The sequence below is a fragment of the Micrasema longulum genome, unplaced genomic scaffold (genome assembly GCF_059751315.1).
Source record: "Micrasema longulum isolate JH-2025_06_02 unplaced genomic scaffold, ASM5975131v1 h1tg001292l, whole genome shotgun sequence".
Lineage (NCBI taxonomy): Eukaryota > Metazoa > Arthropoda > Insecta > Trichoptera > Brachycentridae > Micrasema > Micrasema longulum.
Window position 1 is genome coordinate 435,872 of NW_028278479.1, and position 25,551 is coordinate 461,422.

Here is a 25,551-nt window from a genome sequence, read left to right on the forward strand (position 1 = left end):
ACTTGAGAAAAATCACCTTTCGTCGTTGTGATCTCATTGGGAGTCGTATCAGAACCCACAATTAAGGAAGTTAAAGGCAAAAATACCTCTGTCCACGATCAATATTTTTGGGAAAACCAACAAAACAAATAGCAAAATGATTATATATTTTTTACACATATGTTGAATGTGCACTTTAAACTTGGAATGAATAGTCATCCCACTATTTTTTATACCACGCACATATTCTTTCCCAAAAACAGTTATCATGGACAGTGGCGTTTTTTGCTTTTAACCTTTTCAATTCAAGTATGTTTACAAAACAATTAAAAATGTAAGTGTATTTAGTGTATGAATAATGTGGTTCTAGAATATATTCAATTGTGGGACACATTATAATTTTCATCAAAAGGTACTTACGTAGCGCAAAACGGAATTTAATGTTGCCAGATCAAGGGAGCCTATTGTCATTTTTGAATGACTATAGATAACTTTTCAATCGGGAAATCTTGGCAAATCTCTCGCAAATCTATGGCGCTGGTGTAGTTGGGGGTCGATGTCTGTTATAAATGGCTTTAGTTTTGTTTTTAAATAAGTTATATTGTGCATGAAGGAGGACATTAGGTAATAATCAATTGTGTATTTATTCTTACTTTTAATAATACATGCAGCGTTATGCAATGCTTTTCTAATAATACGTCACCACAACATACGTTGCATACGCAATTTACATTTTCACGGGAAATTAACAAAATCTCACCTTTACACTGTAAATAATCATTTATTTTTTCTCAACATAAAAGTATACCTAATTCGTAATTTGATTTAATTTTCCATCGCAATTCGAGTGAAACGCCCTGTTTGGAAGAGTCGAATGCGTCTCTAGTCTATGTAAAGTTTTAAACCTATGTATTTTGACTTTGAAAGTACTATTAAAATGTACACAATACCGTAAGTATATAAGATAATTATCGCAATTTTAAATAGTGATACATGTTTTTCCTAATTCTATTCGATGAAATTAAAATCGATGTATCTGAATACGTAAATAGGCGTATTTTTTCCATTTGTCTACGCGAAGGCGTAGGCACTGACAATGCAACTCCAAATAAATATACTATTAACGTGTCTTCTTCAGGCGCAATATTTACTCAGTTATCGAGACTGCAGCACATTCGCCTTTGTACAATAATCGCTATCTGCCGAAAGTTTTTATACATAAAAACCATGCTTTCAAGTAACCTCCTCAATCAAGTCATCTCTTCTAAGAGAGTCTTATTTTTACTTGTATTTTGCGAAATAGATAGATTATTTCAATATTCTTGGTTAAAGAACACCAATAACAATGCTTGCTTTATTTTATATTTGACTTAATCAGACATTTCTCCCGCATTTCACTCAGTAATTGGTAACACAATTGACTGATGTTCATTAATTAAATTTCGAATTGACATATTTTCAGGGTATAAATAGATGAATCTAAAAATACATAATTATACCATTATATTTGCAGTAAGTGCTAATTTAAGGAAAATGTTTAGTTATCTCTAAACATTCTCAATTCATGTATTCTGAATCTAATACACATTTATTTTTAACAGCTGTAATAAATGTAAATAATAATATATTTTTTTTCACACTTTGCAAAATTCAATGATCTAATTTCTACTACATAAAGATGTATACCGCCTGAGACAAAATATTTCAATATCATTAATGTATAAATCTGTACATCACGCACAGTAATTGCTATAATAATAAAAATATGTCAATCGAAGCTAAACTGGCAGTGCACAGCGGAGTTTTAGTCCCGACACTTGTGCATGGAAGTGAAACATGGAACTGGCAGAGGAAGGATGAAAGCCGAGTAAACGCGGTTGAAATGCGATCTCTTCGACGAATGTGTGGGAAATCTATGTATGTATGACAGGGTTACAAATGATGAAATCAGGCGAGAGTGTAAATCTGAGTCAAGTATAACTGATACGATTAAGAAAGGGTCTCTGAGATGGTTTGGTCATGTAGAACAAATGGACGACGAAAGAATGGTAAAACAAGTATATATGGCAAAAATAAACGGTATCGTGAGACAAGGACGACCAAGGAAGACGTGGCATGATCAGATAAACCAAAATCTTAAGTCTGGTCATGTCAAAAGCAGACGGAACCGAAGGTCATGTATGACAAGATGTATGGACGTGGAAGAAGCTAGAAATATATGCCAAGATAGATGTGTGTGGCAGTCCATTCTCTCTGCTCACCCCTACGGAGAAATGGCGTGATGGTAGTAGTAGTAGTAGTAGTAAATTATCAGTTAGGACTCTACTTTAGTACAACTTAATTTGTCAGCATGCGTCGCACTCCCGAGTATAAACACAAATTGGTACATGATTACAACACCAAGTTTATTAGTATGGCTATAGCTGTTCCTAGATATTGTAATATTGATTTATTTATTTGACAAATTGTAGTCGGCATTACTTTACGCGCTGTTTAACCCATTACTGAGTATAAATATAAGTTAGAAGTTAATGAATTGTAAGCAGATAGCTGCTAAACTGCCAACATTTACAGAAAAATAGATCCGTATTATCCGCAGAAGCCGCATTCAGCAAGCGAACCGCCCTAACAATGGGTGAATCCTGACTTGTATTTGTATGGTTTCTGGGTGCGTAAAACAGTGCATGAGAACTTGTTCTAGTGTAATTAATGGGAACATACAAACTGATCTCTTTCAGTATATTTGGATTATATATACATCCAGAAATCAGCTTATAGAAATGTTTCCCAAGAAAAAATTGATGACTATATTCGAGGGTGTTGTATGTAATATGGCAAAAGGACACCGCAATACAGTATACCTAAAATATGTAACATGTTACCAAACAATATTAAGGAGGTAAATTTAGGAGTGAGACGCATGCTCAAATTATGGCTAGTGGAAAAAAGTTTTTTGTTATAATATAATGAAATATAAAATATGGTATAATATGTAATGTTTTTCAAATAAAATTATTATTAATTTTAGAACATGCTGACGAGTTGCATGCTATAAAAAAAAGGAAGTAATATTTTTATTCCTTTTATTATGTTTAGGAATTCTGATAAGATTTATGTTTTTAGTACGATGAATGCCACTTTCCTGCTGCCATCGACATAGTATGGACACACCTAGACTGGATTTGGAATCGAACTGTGACTCTTTGCTAGAGTCTGCCCGTCCATACAACTATCTAGGGCCAGCCGAGGTCATGTATAATCTCTTCAAACCGGGAAGCAGTTTTATCGGCACTCTGGATTCTGACTCCTGCAGCTCCGACCCCGTGCGCGCCGACTGCTCCCTGAACGATGGATTAGTCACAACGGGACTCCGATATCCTGAAGAAGTTTTCTACAACTCTAAAAGGACTAGTATACATATCCAAATCGAAGACGATGACATCTGCCAGCTGAACCCGTTCCCCGGTAACAATAACTGCCTCGAATCCGGAGTTTTCCACCAGAACTTGTCCGGGCAGGGTTATATGCCGAGTATTCATTCCAATTTTGAATTGAAAGGGTCCGGCTGTGAGAGCTTGCTCATTGACAATAACCTACGAGAAGATAATGACATCCATTCGGATTTTGTGGATCCTGTGATTCTCTCCGAAGAAGAGAAGAATCACCCGAGTATCTTTTGTCCGGATAACAGGTGCGAGGCACACTGCATCCAAGAAGGATTCAAAGTTTCCAGAATAGTCGATAAGCCCTCTATGACGACATCATTTCTTACGATGGAAAATAGTAACAACGCTATAGACAACAATCTTCACGCCGGCGCTTCTCTATGTCATTCTATTCCTTCTTCCGCCAATAACTGCGATTCAAACAACCATGTGTTCAAGCTTCCCAATAACGAACTCACATTTAATGGCACCCTAAAACATTTGCAAAAGTTTCCGCCTATTGAAGAATTTAAAGAATCTAAAGAAGATTATAAATATATGTTACCTAGGGAATATACCCATAAAGAAGAATCGACAGAATACTTGGCGTATAAATCATCCGATGAAGTAACGTCCAATTCGTCGCCGAGCGCTTCTGTAAGCAGTAGTAAATCAGGAATCACGGGGTTTTCTTCAGCTTCCCAATTCCCGTCCGACTGTGATATAGTATCTAGTGATATACCTTCTAAAGTTGTGCCTCTCAAATTTTCTGATATGCTAAATAAGAGCTCAATTAAATGTAGCCCCGTTGCAAGTATCAATGCTTTCTCTTTCACGGGGACAGTCGGTAACTCGAAAGCCAAAAGGAATGAAATACAAGATGGCAACCGACCGAATCTCTCCCATAATAAAAGTGGGGAATCTATGGACAGTTCTTACAACAGCGGAGCACAATCACCCAACATCTTCTCCGATGATGAAGATGACTACCTGGATCAGAAATCGGAATACGATAAGGTCAATCAGATATTGCAGCAGTTTGAAAAGTGTGATAAGCATCTGATACAAACATTAGAGGTATTTATATTCAACAATATTATCTTTTAACCGAAACTATGTTCTTACTCCATTCTTATTTATATAATTAAGTAAATATGCATAAATATAAAGGATGTACATTTTCCTCAGTGTCTGTGATATATATTATATACTGTTTTTGTGGTTTGATTCTAATGTTTGTCAAAACATATTTCATACTTATTTACTGATAAGAAAACATTTTATTTTTATACAAATTTCTCCTTTGTTCGACTCATTCATAAAGACTGCTCTATATAGGTACCTTATTTTAGCAGTAAATTAATTAATGACATGTTTAATGATGTAAAATCATTATAAGTAACACTTACAATAATTATTATTTTGCAACCTTCATTTTAGCTTTATTCAATTCTTACTTACATATCAAGAAAATAATCTTCTTTGTTAGAACTTGCATTTATAAATAACAATCATCATAAACATTTTCCACGTCTAAGGGTGCACGATACAAGGCTGGTCCAGGGCTTTGAAATATTGCAGAGTAATGAAACACTTCTAAGTTAATTTCATGCAAACCTTGCTGATAATCGAACCTGAGACCTCTTACACGATAGGCAATTACGCTAGCTTTCACAAGGAACATACATCTCTACTCGATTATCTCTTTTAGGATTTTACCTAAAAGAAAGCCATCATGCTGAAAACACTATACTCTTCATTTTGCACTGCACTATAATATATTCTTCATTTTTCCTAGATACAAAAAAAATACTGGTCTGAAAATATTTATTATGTGAATTAAAATGTAAATTACAGCAGTGATTTAGAAAAACACATTTTCATTATGATTTGCTCAAAGTCGTGAATAACTGTGCCGGAAAATGGGATTCGAGTTGTGGTAGAGCGGGGTTCGAACCACAACCATCCATCCATGAGTCCATGAGTCCACGATACTATTACGGGACCCCAATATGACTAAATCGATTACATTATTTGATTTCAGAAAACCTTACAAGGTGTTTTGCCCCCTCCTTCGGTCACCATTTGCCAACTGTCCGCTAACGATATCCTGGATCGTTACAAGCAGCACCTTCCCAAGTTCAACAATCCGCAGCAGACAAACGAGGAACTTGTCGACTCTGCCTCCATGACTCCACCTAGAAGGATAAGCTCCGATTCATCCAACGACCCTTTGCTGTCCAACACCTTAGCCCTGGCCATGGAAAACACAGTTAATCAGACATTTGAGCAGTCCATGTTGGGGAATGAGACATTGTGTGCCGATTCGAGAAATCCCCCTCCTGCTTCTAGAGGATTCCTTCACATCAATGGCTCGGAGGATATTGCAACCAATGAGGATTGGCCACAAATTCTTCTATACAGATTCCATGGAGTCCAGTAAGTATAAATATTTATTTTTTAAATAATTTCTAACTTTAAGAATGGGAACCAAGTTGTGATAAAGTTAAGGACAGACGGTAGGTTAGCGAAAAATGTCTAAAAACATGTTTTTCATAAGTAGATGTGTCAACCATATCTCGAGCTATGCGACGTCCATCCGACTCTAATGTTTATCTATGGCTAAATTTTTAAAGACGAGTTTGCATTCTACAGAAAATGAAATTATTCTCTCGTTTCACTCTATACAAATTTATACAAAAATCGCACACAGCATAATCAACTAAAATAATAATGTTTAAGTATATGACAGAACAAATACCCATCCTAATTCATTTTTTTATTGGCTTTCTAATGTTCTTCATATTGTTTACTTGATATTTTTTAATTTATTTTTTAAGTTAGCTCATATTACAATTATGTAGTATATAAACTAATATTTATACTTGCTTTAATTATATATCTATTTATATAACATTTCTTTTTAAAACCATTATACATAATGAAATTTTGGGATTCTGTTTTTCTTTTTTAAAATTACAGCCTTTTTCTATTGTTATTTCTATAATATACTTATGAAAAATTTTATTTGTCACTATCTTATTGATGAAGTATTTGGGCATTTGAATTTTAAAATATTTAAAAATAAAAACGAGCATATTATACCTGTAACTTAAAGCTGAAATGCTGGAAGTCACCTTTGGTAAATTGTTCAGGAGAGCGGTTTGAAGTTGTAAAACTGTTTAAGTGTATCTCTTGATGTAAAAATACAATTTATTGCTGTTTTTATGGATTTATAGGCTTTTGATAGGAGTATTTAAGAAAAAAACGTTTTCAGTGTGGACTATCAAATAACCGTGGGACTTCAATGTTTTTTGTTCTAACCGTCGGCCTTCGCCCTAATTCCTCCTCGGACTTTAGTTTAAAAAGTAATGTAGAATAATGAATGAAAAACAATGTACATATTTATAAAACTTGCTTTAGGCAAAAACATTAAATTACGTCCCATTAATTAAAACATTAAATATTTGTGAAAATAACAGGTAAATATTAATTTATGACATGATATAATTAGTAATGATATAATTAGTCAATAAAACAGTATGTGAAAAAAAGCTAAGTAAAATAATGAAATTAACGGCAAAAGAAATTTGAGATTTCGATATTAACCTAATTATCTGTATAGAATGAACGCTTCAATCATTAGTAATATTGCTTTTATTGGAATGATGCAAAATGATGTTTCTAATATCTGACCCTTAAATATTCCAGCTACAACTCGACACCCCACTCTGAGCACGTGGACCTCCTTCTCTCTCGCTACTCGTCGCGCTACCTAGGCTGCGAGACCGCCTCGTCTCTGACCAGCGCACCGGCCGTGACAGCGCACGCGCGGCGCGGCGCCCTCGCCGGCGCGCCCTCGCCTGGCCGCCGCCTCAGCCACCTGGCACGGCGCCGCGCCGCCTTCTGCACGGCCGCCAGCCTCGCGCACATCACCACCCGGCGGCAGATACTCATCGACAGAAAGTAAATATCTATACAATATTCTTCTATTCAATTCAGGCCCCGTTTGTTGTCCACGATTCTTCCAGTATTAGCTTTCATTTGCCGATTCCGGTTTTATTACTTTTTCCGTAATTTGAAATATAAATATGCCAGTAAATTTAGAGTTAGTAATATAAATTTAATAAATTTAAAAGTTCCAATGTTGTCTAGAAAAGTTCGAAAGATATGTTGAACTTTTTAGCCATTTTATGCTGATATTTACTTTCGGGTGTCTATATTTAAACTAATAATAATTACCTCTCGCTTTTGAAACAATATTTAATATGTATTTCTGTTTTCAATTGGTTAAAATAGAGCCATTTTCGTAATATCTCAAGGGCGCTCTGTATAATCTTTCAGCTCAATTTGTATAATAGATAACATGTACAGCACATCCGAGATTCTAATTAACCGAGGCCCGAATAGCTGATCAACTGGCCGGTTTAATCAGGCCAAGAAGACAAATTCATTAAATTAAACCAGGCTCAAAAGACCAAATTTACTAGCGACAACTTCACCTGTGTGCAAAATATTTATATTCTATTTACATTCACATGTCTTGAGTGTGAGCTATCACTATGACCTTTTTTGTTTATTTGCAATATTTTTGTTTTTATCCTATTTTCCCTCCCGGAGCATTAATTGTACATTTCTATCTAACTTGTTTATTTCTGTACAAATGTTGTAATGTCATTCAGCCTTGATATAATTTACCGAGTATTTCAATTTTGGGCCATTTTTATTTTGTTAGTTAGGTTCAAGTTGTGATAAAGTGGGGTTTGAATCTTGACCTCTGATTTTTGAGTCTGCAACACTACCGCAAGACCACAACCCTCTTCAAATATAAATAGGAATAATTAACTAATCTCAAAAAAGATTAAATTTAATTACTGGTTGAAACCATTCATGTCAAAATTTATTAAAATATATATAAAAAAAATTACAAACAAAATGCACCACTAAAATTATTTTTTTTTATTGTGTATCTACAATTCAAATTCTGATGTCAAATTTTACTAAATACTTGGTAATTTAAATTAATGTTCTTTCCAAGCTTATATTACTTCCAATTGTAAATTTATCGAGCTTCCATCAAGTTCCAGTAGAAGTCATTATGTTTTTTATGTTTCAAATTATTAATTCCCATACTAATATAAATTTCACCCAAAGTTTCTTCCCCCACAGAAAGTTTGGCAATAACATCGCCAGTCGATTGCAGCAGAAAGGCAAGAGTCCCAGAACTCGGCGCACTCCCGGAAAGCGAACTCCCGGGCGGAGAACTCCGGGAAAGAAAACTCCAGGAAAGAAAACTCCGGGAAAAAAAACTCTGGGAAGTGCCCAGAAGAAATTGGCAGCCAAGAAGCTGGGCCTCACAACCGATTTGAGAATCAAGTCTCAGCCTACGAGAGAATCTTCCAAGAGGGCTCTTTTTCTCAGCCCGGAAAATGCGTCTGCGAAACCGCTGGAATCAGTCAACTCCGCTCCTCGTCCGTCCACTTCTCGAGCTGTGAAGTCTAAACGCGCTCTTTTTGGCTCCCCGACTAAAGCTGATCACAATAATCTCAACGTGACCAAGAGTGACAGCAAGGCTGCCGTCTCGTTCAATCGGATGGGGGGATTCTCTGCGGACAATGTCGCTCGGAAACGAAACAGAGTGGACGATTCGGATTCGGAAGTCACCCCCACAAATAAAATGCCCAAAAGTTTATCTTTCGGCGGGGACAAAATTGGATACAATAGTAATGAGAGTGTCCGAACTCTAACCAGAAGAGCTACAGAATACGCGTCTTCCAATGGAGAGCTCACAGATATTCATAAAAAGGTAGGTTCATTTGCTTTTTTGTCATTTTTACTCTTTAATGTCCCATTTTTCTAAAAGGGTTTCGGCCTCATGGCATAGTGCTCAGCGTGTTTGTCTACCATGCAAGAGGTTTGGGTTCAATTCCTGAATATTTCATGTCTCTGGACTGGCACCTGAAACGTAAGGCTGATCATCTTACCTTCGTGTAACAAAAAATGATCAAGATACGCTGTGATTGGTGTATCAATGTTGTGCCCTATGCACCAACGTAAGGCTGATCATCTTACCTTCGTGTAACAAAAAATGATCAAGATACGCTGTGATTGGTGTATCAATGTTGTGCCCTATGCACCATTAGGTGCTGTAAGATGATAATGATGATGCCGTCCCGGTTTTCTAATAGAGATACTTTTAACCGTCTCAGTACCAGATTAAAATAATTTTTTTTGCATTTGTAAATTCATCATTTTTAAAAAAATATTTTTACAGTATATATTTTTTTAAAGTTGCATATTTTACAAAAAATCGTGTACTTCAGAAAAGACATTGGGGGTTCAGGCGGTGTAAAATATTTTATTTTTTATGTAAGAAAATGATGAATTACAAATAAAATAAGAAAATTATACATATGTAAATATAAAAATAAAATAGGATAAAATTCATTAGTTAAGTATACCTTATCCAACTGTAGCTTATAATTTTAAAAATAAGTTGTTATATGTTAGAAAACAATGAGTTAATGTTTATAAGTCGTTAGTGTGTAGTAGTGTAGTCATGTTTTAGACAAACAGTGGAAAAAAGAAGACTATTTAATAGCATTGTTTTGTACTTTATTCTTAACAAAATATGTGACAAATAGTGAACAATGGAAACTTTTAAAAAATAGTGCGCCTGTAACCTTTAAATCATAAAATTTTATGTGAATCATTAAAACCGTTTAAAAATGCATCAGCTTTTGACCCGAAAGTACCTAAATTTTGCTATTTGGAACACTACACCCATAATTAATAAATTACAACATTGCTACTAAAAGTGAACTGACATTTATTGATAAATACATAATATTTCAAATATCTGCCTTCTAATAACATACAAAATGATAAATCAAACCGCTCATACACGCGTTTGTGTAATATTCATGTAAAAAAGTGAATTGAACAGGAATGTTGCGTCTCATTAAATGAAATAATACAGACCAAAATGGACACCAAGTCGTTGGAACAATAGGCATAATCCCCCAGTCTACACACGTGCGTTTCCAGAAATTCTCCAGCAGCCAGTGGACCACATGGTGACGGTATCTACCTACTGTCTACAAAAAATTCTCTTTGGACATCTATCTCCCTTTGTTAACCATGGAGTTGATACAGTGCTTTATTTATTTAGTTTTTTATTGCTTACTTCTTGGCATGAACACTTGACAAACTTACTACTATGCTCTATTTTTTGTAAATTTATTGATATCATTCTAACTTTGCTAGAATTCCACTCGTCCATGCGCTTTGTAGCTGCACGATGATTGGTTATCTAGCTTTCATATATCAACTTAAAAATACCTAAATTTTGTAAATGGGATCTAGAATTCCAATCGTCTATGCGCTTAGTAGCTGCAAGACGTGTTGTAATCTTACTCCTTTTTATTATTCATATTATTTTTATTTTTTTTAGTATCATTAATACACTAAATTTATTTGTCAATTTTTAAAATGTGTAAATGGGGGCTAAATTTCTAACTGTCTATGCGCTCTGTAGCTGCAAGACGTCCTGTAATCTAGCTCCTATCTGTTATAATTTTTTATTGATCTTAATTGAAAACGAGGAACTAGAATCCCAACCGTCCATGCGCTCTGTAGCTGCAAGACGTACTGGGATACTTATTAATTGTACAGCGCCCTTGAGATGATTTTCACAAAAATGACGCTATATAAATTATCCAACTATATATATATATATATATATTGATAAACATGCTTGTATAACTTTAGAACCGGTCAGTAGAAAAAATAAATTGCTAAAAACAATGTTGCTTTTTTTCATTTTATTTAAATAATTTGTGTTTTAATTACGGCTTTATATTTCAGAAACTTCTTTGGGCAGTAGCAGAAGCCCTAAGGGCCCACGGAATCGGCATGTCACATGATTCATTCAAGCAGCACGCCACCTCCTTGATCCGACTTACTCGTAAACTCTGCACTCTCCCGGTGCATATGCGAGCTTTGAGAACTCCATTCTCGTCTACGAGTGACACATTACTAAAGTGAGTTTTACTTTCTCGCTGACTAACTTCACCGTACCTTGTAGGTATTTTAAAGTAGATATCTAAAATTGATAAAATGACTGACATTTGAAGATTGAGGATCTGTTTAATCTCCAATGTTAATAATTAAGCATTTAACGGCGGTACTCATAAGAACTGTACCTGACTAAATTTTCCTGATAACAGTACTTTTTTTTTAAACAGTGTAAATCAATTCAAATATACAGTTTAAAGTATCATTAACTTGGAAAAACATTGGCACAGTTTAATCATACAAATCATCAAAACTGATACAATTATTTTGAGAACCGCCGTTAAACCACATGACAGAGTGTGACTTAGGCGCAGATTTTTGTCATTGCTGAGGAGTTTGAGCCTAGTTTGCGAACGGCCATGTAAATAAAAAAAAAATAAGTTCAAAAAAGAAAATATCTTACATAGGAATTGAGAAAATATGGATGTTTCAACATAGGCAGAATGATGAATGTTACACAGTGTGTAAAATGGCCATTTAAACCAGCTAACGACAGGTCATAAGCCCTGTAAATGCCTGAACTTTCATATTCCTTTCTCAAAAATGTTTTCCCTCTGTTGCAACAAATTTAGATCTTAATAACTCCATAGGGAGAAAATCCATCCTGCCTACAAACATTTAGGCATACTCAAAACATTGTTAGTTAGTTTTACGATCATAATAAATGAATCACTTAAATATGCTACTTTATAGCTTATGATGTTCTTATTTTGATTACGATGATGCTCTGTGTTAATTTAGACTTATGTATTTATTAATGACGGCGTGGAATTCTTGAAAAAACTGTATTACCGTGTAGTTATTTTTTCTGCCACTCTTTTCTGTAATTGTTATTGGTAGTCAAACAAGAAAGGGTTTCGGAATTTAACTATTCAATGATTTGATTTATAAAACTGTGTATTGGAACCACATAACCTCTTTCTGTGTCCTGTATTATGTCTAAAATATTTATATCGTTTATTGACCTTATCTTTTATGTGTAACCCGATCATTGCTGACTGTATGTTTCTACAAAATAAATAAGTAAATATCTGTTTCTAGAATTGCCCGGCTGCACGTATTTGCGGTGATCAAAGGACGATCGGTTGACGAACTGTTCGTAGAAGAACAGATCAAACAACTGAACGCCGCTTCCTCAAAGGTAGTGGGCTACGTTCCTCCGAGCTCCCACGATCCCAGCAAAGTGATGACAACTTCCACGCTCAACAAAAACAGCGAAAACTCATACGGTGAAGTGAAAGTTTTCAAATCCGACAGTAGTACTAAGAAAACAGTTTTGCAGGACAAGACTGTCAACATTGACACTAAGTCAAACAGTAGTAGCAACAGTATAGCGAATCCCGATCTCAAGAAACCAGCTTTGTTTAGAGACAATAATAAATTAAGAGCGAGGCGACAAATCAGTTTTGACAATATGGAAGATCCTTCAAGTAGGTGACCAATATTTGTGTGAAATAACTTTATCTACTAAATAATCTCAAAATACACATTCAACTTGACCAAATTCTGGTTCAACACGTTTGCCTTGTTAATAATATTTAAATAAAAAGTGCAATTTAATTTTTGAATTACTAATTTTTAGTGTGTATGTAGGAGTGTAAATCAATAATTTGAAATATTGACTGATAAGCTGTAATTTATTTGTGGTTTGGATTTTAATTAAAATGCTATGTGTGGAAATTAGAGGATATAAGATAAATTTTAAGGCTAGCATCGGATTTTATATACATTTTTAGATTTTGAACAATAATTGTTATATCACTTCTTAAAACTTCCCTCGTAATGTAAAGGATCACCGGTTGATCATAAAAATCTACAATTTTAACCGCTTTTATGAATACACATACACTCACTTTCAGTCCACTCCCAACTTCATAATCATGTAAATTTTTTATTTTACAACAGATACATGTTTTGCAAAATTCAATGTATCTCAATTGTGACACAGACTACTATAGAGTTCCATTATTCTTTTATATCAAACTAACTACCAATAATTTTGTCTGTAAATTTATGAGATGTAAGTGCATTAAGACGTAGATAATTACTACGCAGCTTTGAATAGTTTGACCATGTGCAATAGATATTTTTATTTATTTATTCTGTAATTACCAGCTTGCGATAGATTGCAAATGAAATCAAAATTAACTTCAAAATACTTCAAGATAACATCTATATGTTCATTAAAAATATCTGATTTTATTTGAAAATTTAGAAACTTTTCACTATACTTATTTTCTATTTGAAATTATCTATGTAATATGATGATTAGCTTCTCAAAATATTCTAATGTGATATAAAAATAACAGCGTAATTAAATTTGTAATAAATTTGGCTTGCGTTCAGAAGCGTTAGATTATCAACTAATAGATCATTTATATTTTGTTATGTCAATTAAATGATTGAGAAAGTAAAGGTGGGATTCGCCAAAACCATTTTATATGTTTTTTTATACCTTTGCACTGATAAACTTTAATAAATGACTAATCATGCGTAAGTGAACGCACCCCACTATAATATATAAAAATGTACTGATCCGCCTTGCTCATGTTAGTAAATTTATGTTTTAATCCTTTTAGTCCTACCGGGCCAATTATCGACTTCAAAATTTTGAATATTTTTTTAAATAACTATCACTGACTCATTAACTTTAAAATGCACGCATTTACCGTATATTAACATCTGTGGGTGACTTGTCAACTGTTTACGAGATCTATTGCAGTCATTTAAATATTGATATAATATACCAAATAAAAATACTTCAACTAAATCAATAGATCAATAGTTTCTCACGTGTTTCTAATACACACAAACATAGAAAGTTATCATAAAAAATATTTTTTTAAATAATGCTACGAATTTAAAATGTGTATATTACTTGCTAATCTAGCTCATTTCACAAAACTAAATATCAACCAACATAAAAAATATCTGTTTTTTTGTTAATACATTGCATGAAATCTTTTGTGCACTCTATGCAAAATAGACAGAGATCAAAAGGGTTAAATGCATATACTTATCAATTGAAATTAAATATTTTTTATGAACTGTTTTGCTGGATGACAATTGAGTGGTATTATGAATAAAAGCATAATATAATCAAAATAAAAACCCTCTGTTTTTAACCACTTAATATTTATTTAATTACCAACTAGTTTTGAATCTACACAAGCTTCCTTATCAAGGTATAATTTAGTAACGAATATTATCCTATTTTATATTTTTAACAGTGTCTACTAAATCTAGTAAAGTTACTATGCCAAGTATTATTATGTGTTTGTGGAAGTATTGAGTGAGAGGTGATGGGGGTTGAAATTCAACCATTTGCACTTCTAAAGTTAGACAAGAGAGGACTATAGGAAATATTCTTTATTTTATTATTTATTGTTTTTATGTATTTATCGCTTTTTTTAATTTCTAAGTAGTCTAATTTTGATGTTTTATTTTCAACGCGTAGAACCTTCGATCCAGTGTCTATTAAAATTAAGATTAGATGGTTTACACGTTCGGAAATACAGTAAAATCCCCCTTTTCATGTTTTTCAAAGGAGCAAGAAAAGAAAGTGTAAAACTGAGGAAAAGGGTAAAGTGAGGAAATGTAGATCGCTGCAAAATTGTTTCACACTTTTATGTCAACTTTTTAAACCATCTTTTTTATAACTTTAAATATATCTATTGTTATGTTTTAAACATCGCAATTTATTGATATTAAAACTTTATTGTTCCTAAAAGTTTGTCAACTGCGTATCATGCTTTTTCGTACAAGTCAATATGACGTTTTTGTTCAAATGAAAACTAAGACTAACCCTAAAAGAAGAAACTTAAACAAAAATATCAATTATACTGCACCTACTTTGAATTTAGGTTAAGACAATAATTTATCCTTTATTAGTTGTTTACCTGTTTTTATTCTTCATTCGCGTGGCACACGCGGTGGCGTGCAGATCGCGGCACCATCATTACAATGTAATTTTGGCTTTTTTGACACATCAAATGAATTATGAAAAATTTTGAACGCTAAACCGATGAAAATGTAAAAAACTTTTATTGCGAGGAAGTTTAAATGAGAATGTATGAATAAAAATGGGTCCTGAACATTTCGGTGTAAAAAGCGGGAAAACGTAAAATTGAGGAACGTAAAAACAAGGTTTTACCATATTATAAACATTTAGGCACCTTAAGTGTTCATTCTTTTACTCTAATATTAAACTTTCTTTTTGTTTTTCCCATATAAATTGAATCACAACCATTACAATTTAGTTGGTTCTTACTTGATGAGGAAGCTTGTGTAGCTCTGAAACCGGTCGGTAATAACAAGCGCTTAAAAACAAAGTGTTAACAAACTTAGTGCTTCAAATACAATTTTTTAAAGTATAATATGTATTTTAAATGAATAACCTAGCTATTATAACATTCTGTGATAAATGTATATCAGACCTTCATATGTATATTACACATGAATTTTTAAAATGTAGATCGCAATTTATCCTCTACAGGAACAAGATGAAGCAGTCGGATTTGCGTATTACATACAGCTCTCAGCATGATAAATGTATATATCGTCATTGTGCCTGTAAAATCTGATAAGTAAAATTGTAAAAATTGATTAACATAATAATGTAGTTTTTGATAGTGGTTTTTTTTTTTATTTGTTGATAGCAAAAAGGAAAAATAAGTAAATTTAAAAAAATATATTTAAGTGTGTTCTGTTGAAACAAAATTGTGTAATCTTGATGAGAAATTAAAAATGTAAAAACACTTAACAGATATTGCTGGTGCAATGATGATATGTAATTAACTAAATAGTTAATGATGCAAAATAATGTTTTCACCATCCTTCTCACCCTCTTTCATTTCAATTTATTGCAAATAATTTATTTAATAGAAATTTAAAACTGACTCAAAAATTATAAATAATTTAAGGTTTGTATATACCGCGCAAAATGATTTATCAATACATTTGAAAGTGTAAATATTTTTTCTCAGAAACATAATATTATCTATAAACGTAAATTTTGTAAATAATGAATGTAATAATGTACTGATTTCCTTCCCTTTGTTTAAAAAATAAATATTTATGTTATAAAGATGTTTTTTTTTAAATAATTTTTTCATAAATTTGTAAACATTACCCTTGCTGATATTCTTTGGTTTTCACAGCCGTTTAGATGCGCATTGCGTTTTTCTTGGTTATAATGCCATGCACCGTTCATATTTTTTAGCATTTCAAAATCTTACCTTAAATACTCGTATAAGTTTTAAAAAATTGAAAAGATGTTTTATGCCATACAGCTTAGGTGTAAAATATATTTTAATATCTACTGCGCCTCAAGACTATTGAAGTTTGGGTATTCGAGCATTTTACAGCAGTATTTTTATCGAATCAAAACAAACATTTCCGAAATTTTTAATGTTTATTGCAATGAAGAGACACGTGCTAAATGATAAATTTACATTAAAACAATCTTAATACTTTTTTATAGTATTAAAAACTAACAAATTTTGTGATTCTAGTAGATTTTTTTAAATTCGTCTCATCTAGATACTTCCGTTATCATTTTGACGACTCATTCTGAAGCTGGAATATCGTAAATACACATGCATGTAGACTTTTAACTTTACATGAGAGCGGTTTAAAATAATTTTGGCACTATGTCACAACTTGATAATTACAAAGGCATATTATTTGATACTCGGGTTAGTTATATATATTTTATTTTTTGCAAACCTGGAATATAAAGCCTTTATAAAAATTTTTCAAGATTAAATATAAAAGAAGGTCAATGTCACAATTTTAGCACATCCGTCGTTCTATGATCCCGACGACATGTGCACATGCATGTATGTAGTATGTATGTGCACATACATATCCACATGACAATATTCAAAACGTAATATTGTATGCTGTAATAATTTTTAAAATGCAATATTCAGTACAGTAACTTTTTATCTAGTCTAAACAACGTCATCCATGTTTTTTCTAAGCCCATGAGTTCATGACTCATAAAAACCAATTGGTTTTATCATTATCAGAAAATACATTCTTATCTTAACCCTACAAAAGGCTTATCTCTTGCCATTAATCTATTTTTCCATTGAAATACATTAGCGATTATTAATATTTCAATAAACAGTGAATCGAATGAACAGACATTTTGTTTTTTTATCATGGGAAATCAACAAGCATACATCGGAGGACTAACGGAAGATGTTTTAGATGATTATGTCGAGTTGTCCTACTTATCAAAATCTGAAATATTGTTGTAAGTATGTAGAAAAATATAATTAATCAAAATATACTTATACTTTTGGAATTTTTAGTGCAATAATTTTTCTTATAGCCTTTTGAAACGGTTCTATTCTATGGGGCCTGAACTCATGGATTATGATTATAATTATCGATTTCATAGGAATGAGATTATAGAAAAATTTCCAGTTTTAAAGGTGAGCTGTATAATACCTACATAACATTTGCATATTAAAGTTGAAATTCCTATAACTAACTAACGATAAACAATGTAATGGCAGGTCTGTCCATACAATATATATCACTTGTTATACAATATTTATCATTTTTGTTTGATGAGTAATAGGTTTTTTTTTTAAAGAATTACTTGCGTTTTTATGATTACTGAAATATTTCAACTGTGGGACTATTTTCTTTTAGTTTTAAATTACCAAGATCTAGAGTCCGCGACTTTACTATACTACCACAAGACAACTCGTCTCAATAAAAAAATAAATTGTTATGATATGAAATTAGCATCAAATAGAGAGATGTGTAATACATTATATCGTCGGTGATACTACAATACCGCTTAATCTTTTTTTTTACAAAAATGTCCTATTGAAATAAACTCATTATAGGGACTAAGAGATGTTAGTATTTAATTATTGCTATTTTTACTCTAAATAATGTTAGTTTTTCTGATACTCAAGCGGTATTTTTGATTGATTAAAATCGTAAGTAATTTATTTATTTACATACATAAGGTTATTTTACATTTTTTGAGACAATAAGTCCCAACTCTATTTGACTAAAAGTCCTGTGTTGAGATGGGACGAGCAATTATATGACACAGACACATGAGTATATCACCATAAATATAGGATTAGAAACATAAAAAATAATTATAAAAAATATTTTAAAAAAACATATATATGGCACATCAATATGGTAAACAGTAAACTCAAGCATTTGGAAAATCATCAAGGAGATTCCCACTCAAATCCCTCCCACTAAGGAAAATCCAGTCCTTAACGCCTTTCTTGAAAATATTTTTTTTCCTTGAGAGCTTAATACGTTCTTCCAAAATATTGAACACTCTCGGTGCGATAAATGAGAGATGTCTCTGAGCAAAAGTCGTACGGGTTTTGGGTATGACATAACTCCTGCTCTGGGAAAACCTCGTACGGACATTCTGCTGAGACCTCTCCTTATTGTTTGACCAGAAGTGTGTAAGTGCTTCTTTTAGGTACAGTTGTCTCATATCCAGCACCTTCGTGTATTGGAACAACTGTTCTGACGGGTATGTTGGAGAGCGCCGGAATTTATTATCAATAATAATTTCTGTGAATTTATGAGCGGCTTGAAAATGGATGCCGCACAACCCCCCCCAGCCAGCTATTCCATAGGTTGCCATGAAGTAAATTTTAAAATCACTAGTGACAAACAACACCTAAATGTAAGGAACTAAAATATTGTAAGCCATTGTGAACTTTTTTAAAATATTTTTTTTAATTTGTCATTAAGATTACACAATTCAGTTTCAACAAAATAAACATAAATATTTTTTCTAAAGAAAATGACATAATTTTCCTTTTTGTAAAATAATAAATATAAAAAATGGTTTTAAAAAATCCATACTCAAATGGTACATTGTTTTATTGATCTCCTGAACATTTTTTAAAGTGTTGCTTAACAGATATTGCCAGCACAACAACGATATATATTGAAAATGAGGAAATTCAGTGATATGGGAAATAGGATATAAAAAACATTTTCTTAAACGCATTTAATAATACAGCCAAAAATGTTTAAAAATGATTTTTACAAAAATGAACTACTTTGAAACGTCACAGGTTCTAGTGAAGAATAACCAATCAATAGTGTGGTTATGTATTGTGATAGATTTCCAGTTTCCTGGTAGCCATTTTTTTGCATTTCAACAGCTGCGGCGTTCTACTTTTAAATGGCAGCACAATACACCGATGACAACTCGTGACATCGCGGACAAAGTAATTTCAAAATTACAAAACTTCAAAAAATCATAGTGATGATAATACGATGATGTTATGTTCCTATTGAAATATCAATGTTATATCAAAACATTATTTTCAAATATAAAATTTCATATAATCTACCTATTCAATGTTTTTTATATATTTGAATTTTATTTTTAGTACAATCCTTTCCAAGACAGAATATTTCATGTATTTTCATCCAAAAAAGATGAATGCTTTTCTTTCGAAGACATGTTGGATTTGTGTTCAGTTATGAGCAAAGATTGTCCCGATACCATCAAAGCTGCATGGGCATTCAAAATTTTTGGTAAGAGTAAATAGAGTGAACAAAAAAACGATTCTTACAATGTTTTTGTGTGGAGCTAAACAATAGAAGTCCTTTATTTCAGATCTTGACAATGACAACCACATTAACATGGATGATCTATGTGAGACGATTGATCGGCTGACATGGGATCGCGCTAACCCTACAAGATTGATTGAAAATTCAGAAAAACAAAAAATTGCACATATCGTATGTATTTAAAAGATGTCACTGCCATGAAAACGTATTGATTGTAGTCTACAGGCTATTTTTGTTTCTTTATAATACTAATTAAATAATTTCTTTATCCAATACCTTCTCATGAAAAAAATCTGTGGCATTTAAGTAGAGGTACCTACATCTCACTATTAACTGAGTTTGCAGGAAAGGCATTCAAATTTTCTAACTAAACTTTAAATCCCTAAACTTAAGAATTAAATACGTTGAGCGGCATAAGTCACATTATATTTCTTCTCATATTTGGGTTTTTTTTATGTCGTGAAAGGCAATTTTTATACAAGTTTCGTGTACTTTTTTACCTAATAGTATTTTCAAATTATTTTTTTAAATGCAATTTTTTATTATTATTACCTTTACTAATTTTATTATAAAAATATATATATTTTTCCCGATTTTTATATCTTCACCCAACCTTCCGTAGACCTTTTAGAGTGGAACTGCATACTTACTCATTTTTTAAATTTTAGTGACATGTACCTCTTTACTTAAATGCCACAGAAATTAGTATTATTGACAACTATTATTCTTGGTGGAATGCTATTAAAATTAAAAACATGTATGACTTTCGCTCAGAGAAATTTCTCTTTTGTGACCCCAAGAGTGTTCAATGTCCTGGACGAACATATTAAGTTCTCCAAAATGAAAACCATTTTCAGGAGAAGTGTGGATTTTGTCTAAGGGATGAGGCTATGGCAGAAGACTGCTGCGAGACATTGCATAGATTTATATACTATTAAACGTGATTATTAAATGTTTAGTTAATGTAATAATTTTTATTTTTAGTATTTTTTAATAATATGCATGCTTCCACTTTCTATTATGTTATATCCCAAGTCAACACAGGGCTCTGGGCCTCATAGAGTTAGGGATACGTTTTTTTTCGTAATATCTATCATTGTATATGTACTTATAAATAAAAAAATATTTAAAAATTTGAAGAATTTAATAATATGAGTAAATTATATTTTCATGTACTTGATACACTTCTACTTGTTTATTTGACCCATTAGCGTTGTCACCTTCCGATAATATTCTGGAAAGTCCAGAACGTGAAATAGCTACTCTAATAATATTTATTTTAGTCCATAACTGCTATATGCTATAAATATTATGGCAATTGAATTATTTTTTTCATTTAATAAGAACATAAGCTTTTAAATAATACTACTGTGCAGATACTAAGTTTTATGTACAATATATTGGTTTATTTATTGTTTTTTAAAAAATGAATTAAATCTTTTACAGCTTTTAAATGAAATGGATTTGCAATACATTGGCAGCTTGGGGCCTGTGGAGTTTAACCATTTATTATCCAAAATGCCAGAATTCAAGAATGCATTTTACTTCAAAATATAAAAGCCGCAAATCCTTCCTGTTTTTCAAAAAATGATTGCCAAAGTTATTAAAACAAGATATGAAATAAAAAATCTCAAATAAATAGTTAGCTTATACATGTTTAATTTTGTAATAACACATTTGTAACAGAAGTGTTAAAATTTATGTATTAAACAACTTATTATTGAAATATATGTACACTGTAATAACATTTAGAGCACACATAAGAACATGTTTATATGTGCCCTATTTTAAGATTAAAAAATAAATAAATAATTATTTTAGTTTCAAATTTACTGTAACTTAAACCAAAAACATTTTTGAAAAAGGAAAGACTTCCATGTTCCCTTTCTGTTATCATAAATTTGAATCTAACAACTCCCCAGTGAGTGGAATACAACCTTGTCTACAAACATTTGGATATACTCAAAATATTATTGGTTTACTATTGAGCACGGTTCAAACCTCAGACTTTTGCTTCACAAATCCATAACACTACCGCAGCCCGTTTTTTGAAAATTGTATTTACATTTTGAAATCACCAAATGGTAGGCCAAAGTAATGCCAATAAATAATTATTCCCAGAGACTTATTTAATATACTTATCTCTGAGATCTAAATTAATATCCCTATTTTTTTAATGCTGACAATATATACAGCTAAAATATTTATATACATACAATTGACATGTAATTAATTTGTTAGAATCATTACAAATAATTTATGTAATAATATGGAAGGCATTTTCGAAAACAGTTATCGCCGAAAATCTAAAGCTGCTCTTTTGCTGAATCTCGAATTGAAAGATGTATCTCTGTTTTCTTTTTTCAATAAAGTTGGTGGATTCTTATATTGAACGTGGTAAAACGGAAACTCCAAGTATGTACTGTAAATAAAAATATTTACGTGAGCAAAAAAAAATATTTTTAAAATGTACAAAAAATTATAATCTTACAAATCATTTTGGCACATTATTTACCTTGTTAATTCAGGTGGAGATTGCCAAGAATATGGTTTCTTTTTGAAGAAATCTAAAGGATGTTCAGCTTTAGGATAGCCCCTATAGTAATTTCTTTGAAGTTGACAAGCCTGGTAGTATTTGAAAATAATTAGTGGTCCATTATTATTTATTTATTCAAATTAACTCAATAAGATGGAAACCATAGAATTATGAATAGTCCTTAATTCTATGACGGAAACTTACTTCATAAAAAGAATAAACCTCAGCTTGACGCTTTTTATCAACAAAAAGCATTTCGACATTCATTTTTGTGAGAATTAAGCAGAGGAAATTATAATTGATTTTTTAATTAATAGGCAAATTTCTTTAATAGATACTGAAATTAATTTTCTGTTCAATTTTTTTGATTACAGAAACATCAATAATGTCAAAGTAATGTATACCAAATTTGTCCTTTACTCCATTGACTAAAATAACAGTCGTTCACAATTTATTTGAAAAAGGCTAGAAAAAAGAAAAAAATATTCAGATTTTTGTAATGAATTCAAATTTTCCACCTTTAAGCGACCCTGGCAATTCCAAAGATAGCGTCACAAACTGTCACAAACAATAGATTTGAAACCTCTTTTCCACGTAGGCACAGGCATAGCTAACTTTTATCAAATGGCCATAAATATAATCTCTGATGGCCATTACTTAGGCCTTTTGCATAATATGTCAATGGGTCGTATGATATTTTGTCTTGATCAATGATTGACATTCACATTCTTTTTTATTTGATCTCCAAAAGATTTTATATAGGTTTTAATAATATATAACTCACCCAAATATCGAAAAATATACATTTGTACTTATCAAGTTGTGACATAAAGTGTCCAAAAACTTTTTAAACCACTCTCATTTGAAAAAAAATCACTTACATCATATTGATCTGCAATCATGATGATTTCATCCAAAACATTTCTCAGCCGGGATGATTAACTCGTTGAGAAGATAATATATATAGAGGCTTAGAGTATATTATATACTCTAAGTATAGAGGTCGACTTATGCTTAATAGCTAACTTTTATCAAATGGCCATAAATATAATCTCTGATGGCCATTACTTAGGCCTTTTGCATAATATGTCAATGGGTCGTATGATATTTTGTCTTGATCAATGATTGACATTCACATTCTTTTTTATTTGATCTCCAAAAGATTTTATATAGGTTTTAATAATATATAACTCACCCAAATATCGAAAAATATACATTTGTACTTATCAAGTTGTGACATAAAGTGTCCAAAAACTTTTTAAACCACTCTCATTTGAAAAAAAATCACTTACATCATATTGATCTGCAATCATGATGATTTCATCCAAAACATTTCTCAGCCGGGATGATTAACTCGTTGAGAAGATAATATATATAGAGGCTTAGAGTATATTATATACTCTAAGTATAGAGGTCGACTTATGCTTAATTGTCTAAAAATATTTGACACGGGTATTCAAAATAGCATTGACAAAAACAATTAATTCGCTGAGTTAAAAAAAATAAAGATGCCACTTTTTGTAGCTGGATTATGGGGATCATCGAAAAAAGTCAAGTAATTACATTATAATGCATTTTATGGTAAACATATTTTATTTTTAATCTATTGATGTATACAAGCTCTACTTGCTCACCAAACCCTGCTTTTATTAGAAAATATATTGTATATTTATAGTATGAATTAAATGATAAAGTGCAAATTATGATCAATTTTTCACCAGTCGGACATTTAATCATTAGTGTGGCCATATATGAAGCGTAGTCACATGCAAAAAAAATATCTATAAATGAATCTTCTCTACCCCGCGAGAAGATTCAAAATAGCACCCAAGATTTAGTCCAGAGACTATGAAATATATATTTCAGTGAAAAATACTGATTTTACATTTCATGTTAATCAGAGATAATGTAGAACTATTAATTTAATCTTGCATGGAATTTAACTCCGCACCCCAGGAAAAGTTGTTTACCTTATTTAATAAAAAAAGGAGTTTCCTTCATTCCACCAAGCACAAGAGGAGTATTTATAGATATAAATATGCATTTATGTGGATATCTAGCTATTGTTAGTTTTAAAGTATATTTTTTCCTTTATACTCTTTTATGTTCTCTTTATTACTGTCTATCCGAAATAAATAAAAAATAAAATTAATTTCCTCTTCTTTTCGCCATTCGCTTCTAAGTGAAGCATGTAGACATTATTAAATGCCTCCGGGATATTTAATCGCTAGCCAGCACTTTTGTCTACTCGACGTGGAATAAAGCTGAAAGATCATTGTCATCGATGGTTTTCCAGGACAGCGGGAGCCTATAAGTGTAAAGAAGAGTCAGTTTGAGTTTAGGCTCTCGTGAGGCTTCCGCAGCACGTACCCAAGCCAGATCCACAACCGCACCCTCAAACGCTTTTTATAGGAGACTGTTAGGTCAGTCTTTAGACTTCAATGGTCGTTTTGAAATCGAACCACCTTATGCCTAATATTCTCCTGTCTCAAAACTTAGAAGTTTGATACCCATACAGGAGTACCGGCATTATTTAAGTTGAATAATTGGCCATTCGTTTTGACCAAGTATCGACTAGAGTTCCAGACAGCACGCAAACCGTGACATTATGTACCGTCAAACGTGACAATTTCGCCCAGTTTTAACAAACTTTTAAAAATCGTAATTTTTTAGTATGGGACTACTCTTATCTATTTTGTTGAATAGTGATACTAATTATTTTGAGAATTTTTACAAGTACAAAACGTTTACTTTTCTTTTATTTATGCAATTTTAGAAGACAAAACATGCTAGGCAAAATTATCTCCACTTGTTGACAATTTTGCCCACTTGGTAATTAACTGTTATCTTTGGTTTTATCATCTTTATCATACGGTTTATTACTACTATTTGTTCCAATTAAATACATCAGCAATATCCTTAACTTGAGGTCACACAAAGCTCCATTAC

At 32.0% G+C, this 25,551-nt stretch overlaps 2 protein-coding genes across 4 annotated transcripts; both read left to right on the top strand.

Moving 5' to 3' along the window:
- The first annotated feature begins 476 nt into the window (after window positions 1–476).
- On the top strand, window positions 477–16,566 carry mi (cyclin E-interacting protein minus). 2 transcript variants are annotated; one of them, XM_088234829.1, is made up of 7 exons: window positions 477–603; window positions 3,103–4,481; window positions 5,449–5,843; window positions 7,116–7,370; window positions 8,574–9,210; window positions 11,271–11,446; window positions 12,522–16,566. In XM_088234829.1, exons 2-7 carry the CDS (start codon window positions 3,111–3,113, stop codon window positions 12,916–12,918), a joined length of 3,231 nt encoding a protein of 1,076 aa, XP_088090955.1. In that variant the 5' UTR covers window positions 477–603; window positions 3,103–3,110; the 3' UTR covers window positions 12,919–16,566. The 2 variants fall into 2 exon arrangements, with proteins under 2 accessions (XP_088090955.1, XP_088090954.1); XM_088234828.1 differs by having other exon boundaries at window positions 8,559–9,210; window positions 12,522–13,915.
- A 1,012-nt stretch (window positions 16,567–17,578) lies between these two features.
- Window positions 17,579–22,361, top strand: LOC148276057 (calcium and integrin-binding family member 2-like). Of its 2 annotated transcripts, none has more exons than XM_088234821.1 (5): window positions 17,579–17,742; window positions 17,821–17,923; window positions 19,883–20,030; window positions 20,113–20,237; window positions 21,513–22,361. In XM_088234821.1, exons 1-5 carry the CDS (start codon window positions 17,648–17,650, stop codon window positions 21,621–21,623), a joined length of 582 nt encoding a protein of 193 aa, XP_088090947.1. In that variant the 5' UTR covers window positions 17,579–17,647; the 3' UTR covers window positions 21,624–22,361. The 2 variants fall into 2 exon arrangements, with proteins under 2 accessions (XP_088090947.1, XP_088090948.1); XM_088234822.1 differs by having other exon boundaries at window positions 17,612–17,746.
- Window positions 22,362–25,551: the final 3,190 nt, after the last annotated feature.